Source organism: Olea europaea, unplaced genomic scaffold (assembly GCF_002742605.1).
Source record: "Olea europaea var. sylvestris unplaced genomic scaffold, O_europaea_v1 scaffold3198, whole genome shotgun sequence".
Lineage (NCBI taxonomy): Eukaryota > Viridiplantae > Streptophyta > Magnoliopsida > Lamiales > Oleaceae > Olea > Olea europaea.
This window is the reverse complement of record NW_019250813.1, coordinates 3018-18698: the sequence shown is the minus strand read 5'-3', so window position 1 is coordinate 18698 and position 15681 is coordinate 3018. Positions and strand designations below refer to the sequence as shown.

The following is a 15681-nucleotide window of genomic DNA, read 5'->3' as shown; positions in this document are numbered from 1 at the left end:
AAAGTCTTAAGATAGAGAAAATATAATTTGAAATAACGGTAGCCGGAGCGGGAGCCGGGTGAAGAGTGAAGTGAATTTGGGCTCAGATGTCTAAATGCCGTATTTTTCAAAATTTTGCGCCTATTTGGTGGCGCTGTTCTTATAATTTTGATATTCCCAGCCGCAATTATTGGAAAAAGCCCTGCAGCCATCATTTTTATATCAAAATGACTTATATACCCTATAACATTATATTCATTTTATCTTTGAAAGGGCTATCTCGTAATTTAATTATAAAACATTGCGACAGTCATTTCATGGTCAACATATGCAGCTTCTCCCTCATTCACTGTATAACTGTATGAAAATCCATAAAAATTAGTGCACTACCAAACAGGTGCTTTATTTTTGGCTCTCAAGTTTGAAGAATCTGCAAATGGGCCTCTGAGATAAATCGTATCGAGTGCTTAAGTGTACACTTCACTCTTAAAATTTGATCCATATTATATTCAAGTTCTTTAAAAAATCATTTTTTTGAAATCTATTTTTAATTATACATTCTCCTAATAAAATAATTTTACACTTAAATTCAAAACATTTTTTACTTTTTATCACACATTTTCAGAAACATCACTATTACAAAATTTATTTCTTCAAAAAATCAGGGGGGAGTTTAACATTTAAAAAATCAAAAATTTTGTTTTAATTAATTTTTTTTTAAATAAATATTTCTACTCACATACCCTAATTATCGACTCTCGTATTTCTCCATTCTCAAACAAACCATCACCTCTCCCTAATCATAAGAAACTGTTGCCTCCTTTTCTCTCTCTCAACCCTTCCTCGGCAACACAACTCCGGCATTGGAGGCGCGGTTGTCCCTTCAACCTGTGAAGTTGAGGCGTGGTGTTCATAATGGTTTGCAATCGCCTCGATTTTGTTGCAACCGAATCTGCAACGCACTATGTAGCGGTGTAGTGGTAGGCGGCGATGGTGGTTGTTATGGTGGGTGGTTTGTGTGTGGTGTTGAATTTGGAAGGACAGTAATGTGAAGCAGTGATTTGCAACTGTCTCGATTTTGCTGCATCGCTGATCTATTGAATCTGCAATGCGCTGTGTGGTGATTGTGAGATGGTTGTGGTGCTGCGACGGTGATAATGGTGTTGGTGTGGTTGTGGTGGTGATAATGTTGGAGTTGATTTTTTTATGGTTTTTGGTTGTGGTAGTTGTGGTGGTTTTTGGTGCTAAGAGTGTGGCGGTGGTGCTGTTGGAGGTAACATTGAAGTGGTAGTCGTAAGTAGCGGTGGTCATCATAGATTGTTTGGTTGATTGTGACCAGTGAACTCGTGACCAATAAACAATATGTTATTAATGAAATGATAAATTGTGACCAAAAAATAATATGCGACCTAAAAAATTAATAATTTGTGACTATCCAATAAGTTGTGACATATAATATTTGTAGTCTGTGATTTATAATTTTTGTTATTTGTGACCGAAAAATGAGTTGTGATTAATTAACTTTTTGATTTATAACAGATGAACAAGTTGTGACCAACAAAATTTTTGAATTGTGATCGTAAAATAATTTATGACATAAAATTTCTGATTTGTGACAAAAAATAATAATAAGTGATTAATTAAATTATTAATTTGTGACCAAATTGTATAGATACGTGACTTAAATATATTTAACTAATAAAATAATTTATTTATTTATTAAATTATAAATAAATTTTAATAAAAATCAAATTTTTGAAATTTAAAACTTGTTTTCTTAATTTTGAAATATGACATACTTAATCTCTTACTTATGAATTTTTCACTTATTTTATTTGTTCTTCATTTGTATGTATACACTTTTTGTGTCTGTATTATTCTTAATTCTTATTCTTGATTGTAGTTATAAAATTGAATTTTGATTTAGTTCTACAATTATTTTTTTATAAACTTAGCCAATAATTTATATGTATGTATTCAAAAGAATCAATAGTTATGTCACTTCAAATAGAAAGTGTGAATCTGATTATATAAAAGAGAAATTTATGCAATAATCTATTTTAATGTATGAATAAGTTTTTCAAAGTTCAAATTGATTAAGTTTTATCTTCAATCAACCATGTTACAAGAGCGATTGAATGAATTAGTTATAGTTTCTATTAAAAAAATATGTTGGAAAAACTTGATTTCACTAGTTTGATTACTAATTTTACATCTTAAAATGTGAAAAGGTTAAACCTTATGCTAACCTAATCTCGTGGGTTGTGAGAGAAGTTTTATTTTAATATTCTATCTTTCGAATTGTATAAAGTGTTCTTTTTAATATAAAAGTAATAATTATTTAAATATTTACATATTATTGCACTTGTAAAATAAATAATATGTTGAAGGGCCCCATAATAACTATACGTCGGGGCCTCTAAATTCTCGTGGCTGGCCCTGATATTCCTAATATCAAGAAAATACTAATGTGTATATCTGACAATATTTGAAGCATCTTTGGCACCCCTCGATCGACCACACACTAAGAAAAAACTCGTGATTGAATATCTATTGTCTTGTCTCCGGGTCGTACATTCAAAATTCATAGTTTAACAACAGGATTGTGTTGCATTGTGCCTCTCTCTTCTTTTACTCTTTAAGTATAGTAACAAGTGCCGAATTTTAGTCCTTTTCAAAGTTACTGGTAACGTTTATAGTTTATGACTTATGCATAATTTATCAATATCGTATCACTTTTATGGTCGAGAGCTTAGAAAAAAATTCCTGCAATCTTCATTCAGACTAGTTGTTTGTTAGAGAATGCGTGATTAAAAAATATGAAAAAATTTTGAATTTGCGTATACAATTATTTTATAGGAGAATGATTCTGAAAAAAATGAGTTTTTGTAAAAATGGGGGCCAAACATAGGCATAACTTCAAGAAATCTGGAGTTGCAGCCCCCAAAATTTTTTCAAACAAAGCACCCAAGCCCCAATCGTGTTCGACGACGGCGACTGCAAATTTCCCCTCATTTACATGGCTGAGAATACTGCTTAAACAGACCATATGCAGAGAAGTTCTACATCTATGCAATGAGATATTTGAATGCAAATGTGTATGTAAACGTTTCTTCAATTATTTTTATCATCAATACATTTTTTTGTATAATAATTATGGTAAGAGTCAGGAGATCTGATTATGTTCCCACAAGCCAATGTATGCAATTTCATCAGATGTAACAAGTGCTGGACTTGGGGTACGAAAATAATCGTAAAACTCTCTCGTCTCAACAATATCAGCCGTCTCCACTGTGCACGAGCCTTGGTACCAATTTCCTATATCGTGGCATGGAAAAGGACTTTCTTCCATTACATGAAGCCAGTTTACATCTTGAATATCGTCTATCATACTGTCCAGACACTGATAATTATCTTCCAAGGGCGAGTTCTTCTCCATCTCCATGGAGTAAACTTTATCATCCAGCGCTTCTTCCTTTGGCTCTTCAAGTAATTCTCTAAGCATTGTCACATCAAATTCCGTCATTTCTAGCTCTTCGAGTTCGTCTATGGTGGTTGGTGAAAATTGAGAACCAGTCGATAAATCTGAGGCCATTTATTGATTAAGGAAAGATGAATAAATCTATAAGGAAAAGTGAATTCAAAGATGAGAAGAAAAAGAAAGGGAGAAAAGGAGACAAGGGTTGGACAAGCTATGTTGAGTGCAGACTGATAGTGTATAAAGTTCATTGAGATGGAATAGGCCTTAAATAGCCTCCATTTACATCCAATTCAGATACACCATCAAGTTTGATTGTGTTGTGTACCTAATTATGTTGCAAAGTTTTATTAGATATTATCAAAAGCATAAACATAATATCGTCGTGCCTCACGCAAAATGAACTACACGTATTGAAGACTAAATTCAACTTCTAGACGAGACGGTTCAACATGACATTAGACCATATGCCTCCCTCCTATGAAAATCATGTTCGTATCAAATTGCGTTCACAAGTGAAGGAATATGTTGTAAATTAAATAAACTAAATAACCCGTCAGGTCTAAATTTTTAGATAAGGCAATTTTACGAAATAAACTAATTAAATTAAAATATGTTTGTTGACGTCATCGTCGGATTCTCTCAATTCTGACATGTTATTTTTGCTTAGAATCTAGTCCCATTCATTATTTCAGTAGACATATTTATAAATTAATTGTTTATAATCACGAGCCAAACTAAAGTTCGATTAATGGATCACCATTTATGTTGAAAGTGATAATCGTTTCATTTATTCACTTTTTGAGGAAAAAAATCTATGCATATATACAATTTACAAAATAGAAAGTGATAATTCTTGATCTTACAAGTCTGCTATGCTTATCTGTTTTTAGATAATAAGTGAAAACGAAATGTTTGGTTACATTTTCTGGTAGAAAAATCGAGAGATGATGTGTAGGGCCCTCAAAATGGCAAATTGGTAGGCATACGATATAGCTTTTGTTAATAAATAGAAAAGAAACTCGATCGATTGTTTTTATCAAATTCGAACATTAGAGTTTTCTAGTAATTACTTGAACGTGTCATTATTGTCGTAACTATAAAGTTTCATTTTAAAAGTTGACGTCTAAAGTAACCTATCGATTTATAAAGTCAAAAGTATGTCTTCGATAAATTATAATGAGAGTTGGATGATATGTTGTAAGGAAAATAATATTTCTTCCTTAATTGCAAATAAGATAACGAGATTCAAGTAAATAAAATGAACGGCTTGTTAAGAAAAATAAGCTTACATACAAATATTCAAACTATTACGAAAGCATGCAAAAGCTGTTTAAAAGGTACAAACTTAACATTGATTTATGTCATCTTCGAATATAGTTCTTGTGACATTCATCTATCGACTAGTTCAGAAGGGGAAAAAAATACTCGATGGTATTGAACACGTCTTAATGTTTCAAAATTAATTTTTTATGTTATGAGTATGTATCAATATGCGAACGTAAAGCTCATTTAGTGATTTTTTGTTTAATTAGGTACCTGAATAAATCATAATTGAATAAATAAAAAGCTACTTATACATAAAACAGGTAACATGACATTTAGGTGCCACGTGAATTCCTAACCTTATCAAAAATGCAACTTGTGACAATTACATGAACCTAACTCAGGTTCCTAGAACCAACACGAAAACAGTTGGGGGACCATAAAAATTAAAAAGTGTTGCACTTTTAGGGAAAAATATTAAAAAGAAAAATATAATATAATAGGATGTATTCCAATTCACCCAACCCCATAGATACATAATCATGTGAAAAGTATTAAGATTCATATGTTGATAATTTATTTTTATTTTATTTTACATGATATTTATTTTTTTCTCACAAAATGGGGACTAGTTTGAGAGTGTCAATCTTGATAGCCTTTGATATTATTTTGACACTTGATGTTCAAAATTAAAACGACAACCTTATTAAGAGGAATAATTCACTTTCTTATGACACGGAATTTATGCCTAACAAAAATATGTGTTTTCTCTTTGAGAAAGAAAATTTTGTGGAAGAATACTTTGAAAGTCGAAAAATAGAACAATTCATTGAAAGGGTCGAGTGAGATGCACGCTATATATTAATAGATGGTTGGGACGGTATCCTTCTTTCGGGAACAAGTGCGAATAAAATTGACGATTGGCCATTTTTTGTCCAAGAAATCCATTATGAGGGTATTTCAAGGCCATTTTATACAAGGTATTTTTAAATAAGGAAAAAAAAATGACAAATATAAAAGTTCGACAAAATATTTAGCCTCATTTCAAGGCATGCTAACAGAATATTTAGACGGAGTCGTGGATATGACATGCTAATTAATTGAAGGCTAAGAAGAAAAAATGACAAAAATCAAATGTCAATGCAACAATGAGCGAAGATTGAGAACCTTCGTTGCAATTAAAATGCAACGTAACATACAAAAATTATCGTGCAAATACAATTACCCAAAGAATTAGTCAACGGAAAAAAATGCTACCGCCAGTTGACACTTCAGTACTTATTTAGCTCCCGTTTGACCCTCATTAATTTTTATTTCATTACATTTTATTTTTCTCTCTTCTATTTTCAATCGCATAATCTTCCATAAAATAATATTACACGTAAATCGAAAATTTTTCCTTCTTTTTCAACCACTCATTTTTCAAAAAAATACTATTCCACCAATTTTCATTACCACAACATGGGTGCCTTAATTTTAATGACGAACAAACCTTCATATATCAAACTTGTAGTTGTAAACAAAACACGTGATTTTTAAGTTTTATTTTTCGTCTAAAATAAGTGTTGAATCCATCTAAATGGAAAATTTAGACCTCAAAAATTAAATAAATATAAGTTAAATATAATTTTTTTTTTTAAGTTTTATTTTTCGTCTAAAATAAGTGTTGAATCCATCTAAATGGAAAATTTAGACCTCAAAAATTAAATAAATATAAGTTAAATATAATTTTTTCTTAAAAAAACAAAAGATAAATGTGAAAAAATAATTAAAAAACGTTAAATCCCCTTGGAGCTGAGTTGAAAAGGTGATATTCGTGTGCTTTTAGAAGGGTAATTTTATTCGATATAATTGATATCAAATACCAATTTATGTGATTCTCATGTGACATTAATTGATAGATTCACTTAAATTTAATACCACATGATTCATTTAATTGAATATATCAAATGTGACCACCTGAAATGATTGTTTAGCACTGCTAGTATTAGTAGCATTATTCCTTTAAAAATGGAGATAGCAGGAGTTTTTTCCAAATCTTTTAGAACAAATGACAAAACTTTTAAAATCGAGTTGAAAAATGATGAAACGTATAGTTGAAAAGTTGTGAATTTTATGAAATATGTGGTTTAAATTAATTGTTGACGTTAACTTATATTAAATTCTAAATTTTAATCATCATATAGAGGTTAAATTTATTGTTTAAAGCTAATTTGATCTCCAAATGTAATTATGACGTTTGAATGAGCCCTTCCAAACATGGAAGGATGATTCATTTCAATCAATACTTTCGTAACAAATCCTCCTCTTTGATTTGTCCTTGTGATTTTTCTTTTTTGCTCTTTCATTGAAAATAAGGAAACAATGTTTTGGATAATAATATTTAGAGTTTACGCACATAATATTTTATTATGTAAATATGTAATTGAAAATGAATATGTAGAAAAAATAATTTCTAAATAATGGTTGTCAATCATTAGCATATTAGACACTGTTGGATTTCATTCATAATTTCCTACAATCGCATGTTAATTTGAAATTTCAAATCTATAATTACTACTTTTTTATTCGATGAATGCTTGCATTTTTAACATGCTGTCATAGATGTGAACACATTCCCAAACGCGCCATCGAGATGTCGTCAAACAAATGATCATCACAACAAACACATACTCTAGGAGACTAGGACCAAACATCACCGTTGTAGCCCCTGTTTGATCCCCATTACCTAAAAATGAAAATGGGGGGAATAATATTTTTTAGAAAAATGAGTGGTTGAAAAAGAAAGAAAAATTTTCGATTTACGTGTAATATTATTTTATGGAAGATTGTGTGGTTGAAAATAGGAGAGAGAAAATGAAATGTAATGTAATTTAATTTAATGGGGATCAAACAGGGGCGTATACTGACACCATTGCCAACACCATCATTCACTGTTAGACTCCACCGCTACCCAAACACCCAAATCACACTATTCATGTGTGTTCTTTGAGCATTTTTTACTAGGAAGGAAATAATTCTTAAACGAAGAAAGTAAAATTCTGGGAAGATGAAAATTGACAGCGTAAATTAACATTGCTTGTAAATTATACTAATTCCCGTTTGACAACCATCATAAAGAGAAATTTTGGGAAAACAGTGTTTTGAAAATAGCGATTTTATTATTATTATTTTTTTTAAAGAACGTGTGGTTAAAAAGTAGGAAAAAGTTTTAGATTTACGCGTATATTTTATTGTGTAAATGAATAATTAAAAATGAGTATGAGAAATAAAAAGTCATGTTTTAGTGGGAGTCAAACAAGGGCTAAGTGTGAATTTTTATATTAGAAGAGAATGTGAGATTTTTTCGTTGAATGAATGCCATGTAGCCTCATCCTGAAGGCCAATTCGTCACCATCATTGTTGTCACCTCTGTATTATGCTTAGATGACATTTTTTTTATCGATAAATGTAAGTTACTATAGATAAAAAACATGTACAAGTACACTAGACATATCCGGGCAAACAAAAGACTGAGCAATAACAAGTACACCGGCCAAACCCAAGTTAGCAAAAATTAAATCCAACGACAAGTAAACCGAGCATACCAGAGTGAATAGCTAAACAATTAACATGAAATGATGAACAAATACAAGAGATCTAAATGTCTAATGCCAATGACTCAAATTGAATTAAAATATACGAATACAAAGAGAACATAACTTTTTATACGTGTGTTTTGATCCTACGAACAATGCTTTCAACATTTGGTTTTAAATTCTCAAAAATCCTCGAGTTATGCGCCATCCATAAGTTGTAAACAGTACTAGCAAGAGCGATCCGCTTAACTTTACTTTGTCACGTCGTTCCTCGAGCCTCTTTCTTCATCCACTTCAATGCACTTGGTAGGGTAGACATGGAGCGCCTAATGCCCAACCAATCTCGGATATGTCCCCAAACTGCAAAACTGATTGGACAAGAGAAAAACAAACGATGCTCAGTCTCATCAGCAACTCCACAAAAAATACACCTTCGGTCAATATCCAAATGTTTCAATTTATCCTTTGTTAGTAACTTAGATTTAGCTCCTAATCAAAGGATGAATGCATGTTTTAGGGTGACATGGGAGTTCCAAATTATTGCTGTCTAGGCATTTTTTGGCCCCTTTGGTATGAGAAAATCATAATCTGCTTTGACACAAAATTTGTCGATGGATGTGCATGTGATGAAACTGTCCATTGCAGCCGTAGAGACTGTTTCAAGCCGTGTTGTGTGATAATCGGCCTGATCTAGTAGTTGAGGCTGTGCAAATCTGTCACGTATTTCCAGCAACCTTTTAAGTAATGGAGAGTCATCTTTCTTTGGCATGTAGTCCTAAATATTCCTACCACCAAGGAAAATCATATTTACCCACTTCACCCAAAGTGTATATTTTTTTGCAATGAATCATATTCACCCACTTCACCCAAAGTGTATCTTTTTTTGCAATGAATGTTCCAATGAGTTTTAGCGAGAATCGTCGAATTCCAGCATTTAATTTCCCTAAATCCAAGCCCCCCTTCTTGTTTAGGTAAGCAAATACTACTCCAAGCAACCAACGATTTTTTTGAATCCCAAAGAAAGTTACGGCATAGGCTGGTAACCTTAGATGCCACCGTAGATGGAATAGGTAGAATGGAAAGCCAAGAACATACAACACCTTGTAGGATGGCTCTCAGAAGTTCCACTCTCCCCGCAAAAGATAATGTAGCCCTCGACTATGCTCCAATGTAGTCCTTAGTTTTGTTAATAAGTGAGTCATAGGAGCTGATTTTAAGTTTTATCGCGGCAAGTGGAATCCTTAAGTAGAGGAAAGGCATAGATCCTTTCACTAAATTTGTCAGTTGAACAATATCCTCCAACTCTTGTCGATGGACACCTGCCGTGTACAAGTTTAATTTGTTAACATTCATCTTTAATCCGGACATATCTCCAAAGTTGGATAAACACTCCATCAAAATACCAACCGAGATAGCATCACCTCTAGCTAAAAGCATCAAGTCATCCGCAAATGCTAGGTGGGTAATCTTCAAAGGCCCACATTTAGGATGGAAGTTAAATTCACTATTTTCAGTAGCTCCCTTTAACATTCTTGAAAGTACTCAAGGCAAATAACGAACAAGTAGGGAGAAAGCGGGTTACCTTGGCAAAGCCCCTTCTTTCATTTTATGAAACCATGGAAGAAATCATTCAATGCAATGGAGTACGAAGGCGTTGAGATACATTCCATCACCCATCCAATGAATTTTGTTGGAAATTTAATCCCTTCAAGCACACTTTTAAGAAAATCCCAATTAACTGAATCATATGCCTTCCTTAAATCAATTTTAAGAAGGCATCTATGTGCAATTCTTTTGCGGTTGTATTGCCTTAAGAGTTCTTGTGCAAGATGAATGTTTTTCGTCATGCTTCTGCCTTCCACAAATGCGGCTTGTGATTGATCAATAATATGTCCAAGAATAGGCCTCAATCTAGAAGCAATGATCTTTGTGATAACCTTATAGAAAATATTGCAACAAGTAATAGGTCTATAATCCCCAACACCAATAGAGTGACTTGCCTTAGGAAATAAAGCAATAGCCGTGTGATTTGTTTGCTTGAGGAGTGAGCAAGATTTGAAGAATTCTTTAACCGCTTCAATGAAATCACTCCCAACAATGCTCCAAGATTTTTTGAAGAAATATGATGTATATCCGTCTGGTCCTGGTGATTCATCATCGCCAATAAAAAACAATGCATCCTTAATCTCATTGTCCGAAATACCCCGAACAAGTGCCATGGCATGCTCATCCGATAACATGGAGCCATTCTTGAAGATATCAACATCAATAGCATTCCCCAAACTGTCTTTCCCCTGTAAATCAGTGTAGAAAAAAAGGAATTCATTGGCTACTTCTTGTAGTGATGAAGTATATGTTCCATCTCCTTTACTTACTGTAGCAATGAAGTTGCGTTTTGCATCTCTTTTGACCATCGAATGGAAGAACTTAGTGCATTTATTACTATTTTTTAGGTACTCGCATTTGGCCTTTTGATGATAAAAGCTTATTTCCACTTCACAAAGATTCATGACAATTTTTCTCATGGATGCCACCTTACCTTGAAATTCAATATTAAGAGGGTCCTCTTGTAACTCCAATTGTGCCATTTTCAAATTCAAAGTAGCCGTTTTAGCCCTTGAGAAGATGTGTGAAAAATGTTTCTCATCGAGCTTCCTTAGCTCTTATTTAAGAATACGCAACTTCTTACAAAGAATGAATTGCTTTGTACCTCTCATCTCTTGTTCCCAACAATTTTGCACAACATCATGGAAATTTTCATGATTAGCCACATATTGAAGAACCTAAAAGGTTTCCTCTTGTTCTCCTCATGCATAAACAATGAAATAATGCACAGTGAGTGGTCGGAAATGTATCCCGAAGGGAGAAAATTAGCAATACAATTAAAGTCCGCTTGCATCCAAACCTCATTCATCATAGCTCTATCAAGTTTACTCCACTTCGTACCATTTGTCCAAGTGTGGAAGCATCCAGTAGATCTCATATCGGTAATTCCAACATTAAGGCAACAACTTTCAAAGTCTTTAATCTCGTAAGGTGTAACATCCACCCCATTACATTTTTCATCAAAGTTAAGCACGTTGTTGAAATCACCCAAGATTACCAAGGGATAGAGCAATTGGATCCTTATTCCATGATATTGTTCTATAACGGTCTTCTACTAACAATAGTATGGAACGCATATACAAAGCTAACAAAAAATGTACGTGAGCTTACCTTGCAAGTGGCGGAACAATGAATAACTTGTGATGTAGTCTCCAATATCTCTAAATCAACGTTCATCGAGTTCCACAAAATCAAAATCCGACCAGCAAGATGCAATTGAAAGTTATTCGTTTATGATAATCCATCAAATTTATTCCGCATGATCCGATTTAATTTCGTCTCCCCCAACTTTGTTTCCAAAATCCCCATAACATCAATATCATGTTGCTTAATGAAGTTACAAACCCCATTTTGTTTTAGGGGGGATTTCAAACCCCTAATGTTCCATGAGGCAATTTTCATGATGATATAACGAGGGAATTATCCCTCTTCCCATCTTTTTTGGTAGTAGTGGCCCTTTGCTCGTCAAGCTTTGCTTTTAATTTTCTATTACAACCATTTTCTGTGATCTGCCCAGCACAATCTTTGATGGAATTCAGCCCAACACAATCTATCCCCAGTTCAGTATTCTGCTGGTTTCGTGCTGCCGGCTGCCTGCCGCAGTCGCTGGCCGCAAGCTGCTAGTTGCGTGTACCTGCGTTCAGTCCTTTCTGCTGATTTTTCCCTTCTTGTTAACAACTTCAGTGAATGAAGTATCCTGATCATCCTCCTGTTGCTGTCCATTAGAAACTGCAAAATTCTGGCTAACTTGCACTTTTTCCTTATGTGCAACTGGCTTGGGGGCTTTCATTCCCTTGCCATTTATGGTATTTCCTTTATCACCTGCAGCCTGTTTATTGTAGTTGCAACCAATAGAAGAGTGCCCAAACACTTTACAAGAACCACAAAATTTTTGTTCATGCTCATAAAGAATTTCTTGCTCCCTCAAAATTCCATTAGGGAGCCTTATCTTTACCACCCGCACAAGCTCTATAGATGCATCGATTTCGACTAATGCTCTTGCATGGGATAGTCTGCCTCTAGTTGTCGTGACCTTATCGGTCGAGATGGGCATACCAACTTTGGAGACAATTTTACCTAAGGCACTCATGTTCCAAAATTCCAATGGCAACCCCGATAAGTTGATCCAAACCGGCATGGTGCTCACGTCTTTGTCATCAAAATCAAAGTACCGTAGCATGACTTTAACATTAATAGTCTCCCATAAACCAAGTAGGGACCACCATGCAACACCCTTAGCCTTTCCGAATCCATCTCAAACTTGAAGACCAACCACCCGCTCGAGTACACATAATATTTGTAGCTAACCTTCCATGAATCACATAATTGTAGTAGAGCCACTTTCCCTGAAAATCTTCCGACAAAATACCCCACAAGACCATATCCCCAAGTGTTCTTGATGTTATCTTCATCTAATTCATCCAAAACCACTTCTTTCGATTGATTTTCAAAGGCCTTCAATTTAATATTTTCTTCCACTTTCCTATTGTCCTTGAAGAGGTTAAGCCACGATGTTTTCACAACTTTTGCATCGTCAATCCCAGCAGCGTTTTCCCCTTGTTTGTTCGTCAATTCCACCTAATGTGACTCAAAATCAGAATTTTCAGATTCCATAGCCTCTTCTCCAAGTATTAATGATACGCTAGATGAGGGTAAAATCTCCTTGTTATTATCCTTCAAACTGCCCTTCAAGGGGGCGTCACCAGCATCACCACTAACCACCCTCTGAATGGCCTGTGGTTTAAGAGGTGCCAGCCCACTATAATGGCTGCACCACTCTTTTTCTTATCCATGCACAGTAGAACCGAAAAGCACTAGGCCAGCAAGATAAAAAAAATTCTGGGACAAAAGAAATAAAGAGTAGGAACACTGACCCAACATAGGCCAAGAAAGATATGGGCTGGTCACCTAGAAACCACATTCAGCAAATAGGCCCAGAGTAGAAATAGGAAAAACACAAGGCTGGTAGAGAAAAAGTCTGGGAGTCCAGAGGAAAAGGCCCAAATTGAGAGAAAAAACCCAAAAGTCAGCCCAACACGGGCCCAAAAATAAGGATATGGACCATATCACCTGGGGATACAGCAAAGCCAGAATTGGAAACTTCAAAGGAACAATAAGTCTGCAAAAATAGAGCCCCAAACACTGTCTAAGGTAGCAGAAGTTAGCACACCAACCCCTGACCGTGTGTAGAAATCTGAAAAGTAACTTAGAAAACCAAATTCAAATTCAGCTTAGAAAACCAAATTCAAATTCAACTAGAAGAAGTCAACACTGATACATACACCATGCAAGCTGAAGGAACACGAAGAATAGCAAGAACTGAAGCTGGAAAACTGGAGAAACCCGGCTGTCAAAGGTGAAAACCAAATCGAAATAGCTTGGGAAGAAAACCAACAGAAAACGACCACAGTCCAAGCACAAAAACCTAAAGTCCAGAAACCAACAAAGCAGAATCCAACAAGAGCAAAATCCAGAATGCAAGCTAAAACAAGCAAGAGAGACCAGCCGAAACCTCAACTAATTGGATGGAACAACTTGAAACCTCCAGCACACACCGTGGCTTGTGTGAAACTATAACAGAACCTGACCAGAAGCAAAAAAGCCAACCAAGAACAGCCCAGGAAGTGGAACAACGTCCAGAACCTGAACTGAGTTGAAGAACCAATCGACAGCTTACAAAACTTTGCAAAAACTGAACATAAACTACTTGAATGCCCTCCAAAATTGGAATAGAGAATGATCAAGTAAAATACAATATGTTAAAATTCAATTTTCACCAAAAGGAAGTAAAAATTGAACCTAAATATAAGAAAATCTCAAGAAACTAAGGCACTCAAAGTGGGATTTTCTCTCACTAGAGTTGAGAGCATCTCTCTCTAATCTTGACTTTTTAGTGGCGTATTCTCCATTCTCTCTCTATATCTATATAAGTGTGTGTATATTGCTAGGGAGAGAGAGGGAGAGGAGCTCGATGACATCTAATAATTCGGAATGTGTCCACCCTATATTAGGTTTAACATCTGAAAAGTAGACATCAAGTTGATCGATGGACGTTTGTTGCAGAGATACCAAACCAATCAACAAATATTTAGGAGAGGAATATATCAATGCCAAAAGTTGTCATCTATAAAATATTGACAAATCGTACGAAGGATCTATTGTTGATGTAAATCTATGGGAAATGCCTTGTGAATGAAAGGCTTATCGCTTTGGAAACAAGCTGTGGAAAGATCATGACAACCCGTCTTGGTTATGAAGGTTTGGTCCCTATACATTGCGCTGGTTGAGGTGAAGGCATCACTTCAGCTTCTCCTTTGCATGGCCTTGATTGAGTTGTGTAAGCAAGTGATATTGGAGCGTGAGCCTTAGAGGACTTCTTAGCTTGTAGCCACGTGGCTAGGGACATGAGGTATAACATGGGGTATTTTTCAAAAACTGTAAAAGGGTTTATTTTTAAGCTCCATTTGTCTCTCTCTCTCCCCCTTTTTTTTAAATTTTTTTTATCAAAACTCTTATTTTCAACTACATATTTGCACAATCAAATTTTTTCCTATTTTATAACCACACATTTTCCAAAAAATTACTATTTAAAAAATCAATTTCCCTCAAAAACTCTTTAAAAAGGGAGACAAATAGAGGTTAAGAGTCCGTTTGATTGCAAATATGAAATTTGGGTGGAAGGAAAACAAATTTCAGGGAATTAAATTTCCTAGAAATTGTTATTTGAGAATTGTAAATTATTGTGTTTAATTGGTATAATTTTTCACGTGAAAAATGTTGAAATAAATGTGTTTTTTGGTGTTGGTTTGACTTTATTTTATATGAAAATTATTAATTAAAGTGATAGATTTTACTGGTATTGGGGATAAAATTTGTTTCCATTACCAAAAAAAATAAAAAATCAAGAAAATCATTCATCTTTTGGTGTTCGTTTGACTTTATTTTACATGAAAATTGTCAATTAAGGGGAAATATATTTTTTACAATAATTCTTAAAATTTATTTCCATTGCTAACAAAAAAAAATGGCAGATCAGCTTAGAAAACCAATTCCCACCAATTTCTCACCATATTGGTGGAATTGGTTTTCAAGAAAAACCAAGAAAATGTCACAAACCAAGAAAGGGAATTCTATGGGAAAAAATTGTTATTGAACATGATAAAAAGTGAAAGTTGGAAAACGAATTCCATTTTCCATGGAATTGGGTGCCTATCAAACATGTCCTAAGTTCTTTGGGCAAAGGTTGGGTATTACCTATTTCAAAAAAAAGGGTGG

The 15681-nt window shown here is 34.2% G+C and overlaps 2 protein-coding genes across 2 annotated transcripts; both read right to left on the bottom strand.

Annotated features, from left to right (window-relative positions):
- Positions 1–3078: 3078 nt before the first annotated feature.
- Positions 3079–3728, bottom strand: LOC111385539. The gene has a single exon (XM_023009940.1). It carries the CDS (start codon positions 3572–3574, stop codon positions 3146–3148), a length of 429 nt encoding a protein of 142 aa, XP_022865708.1. The 5' UTR covers positions 3575–3728; the 3' UTR covers positions 3079–3145.
- A 5731-nt stretch (positions 3729–9459) lies between these two features.
- Positions 9460–9831, bottom strand: LOC111385538. Its single transcript, XM_023009939.1, has one exon. It carries the CDS (start codon positions 9829–9831, stop codon positions 9460–9462), a length of 372 nt encoding a protein of 123 aa, XP_022865707.1.
- Between the last annotated feature and the right edge of the window lie 5850 nt (positions 9832–15681).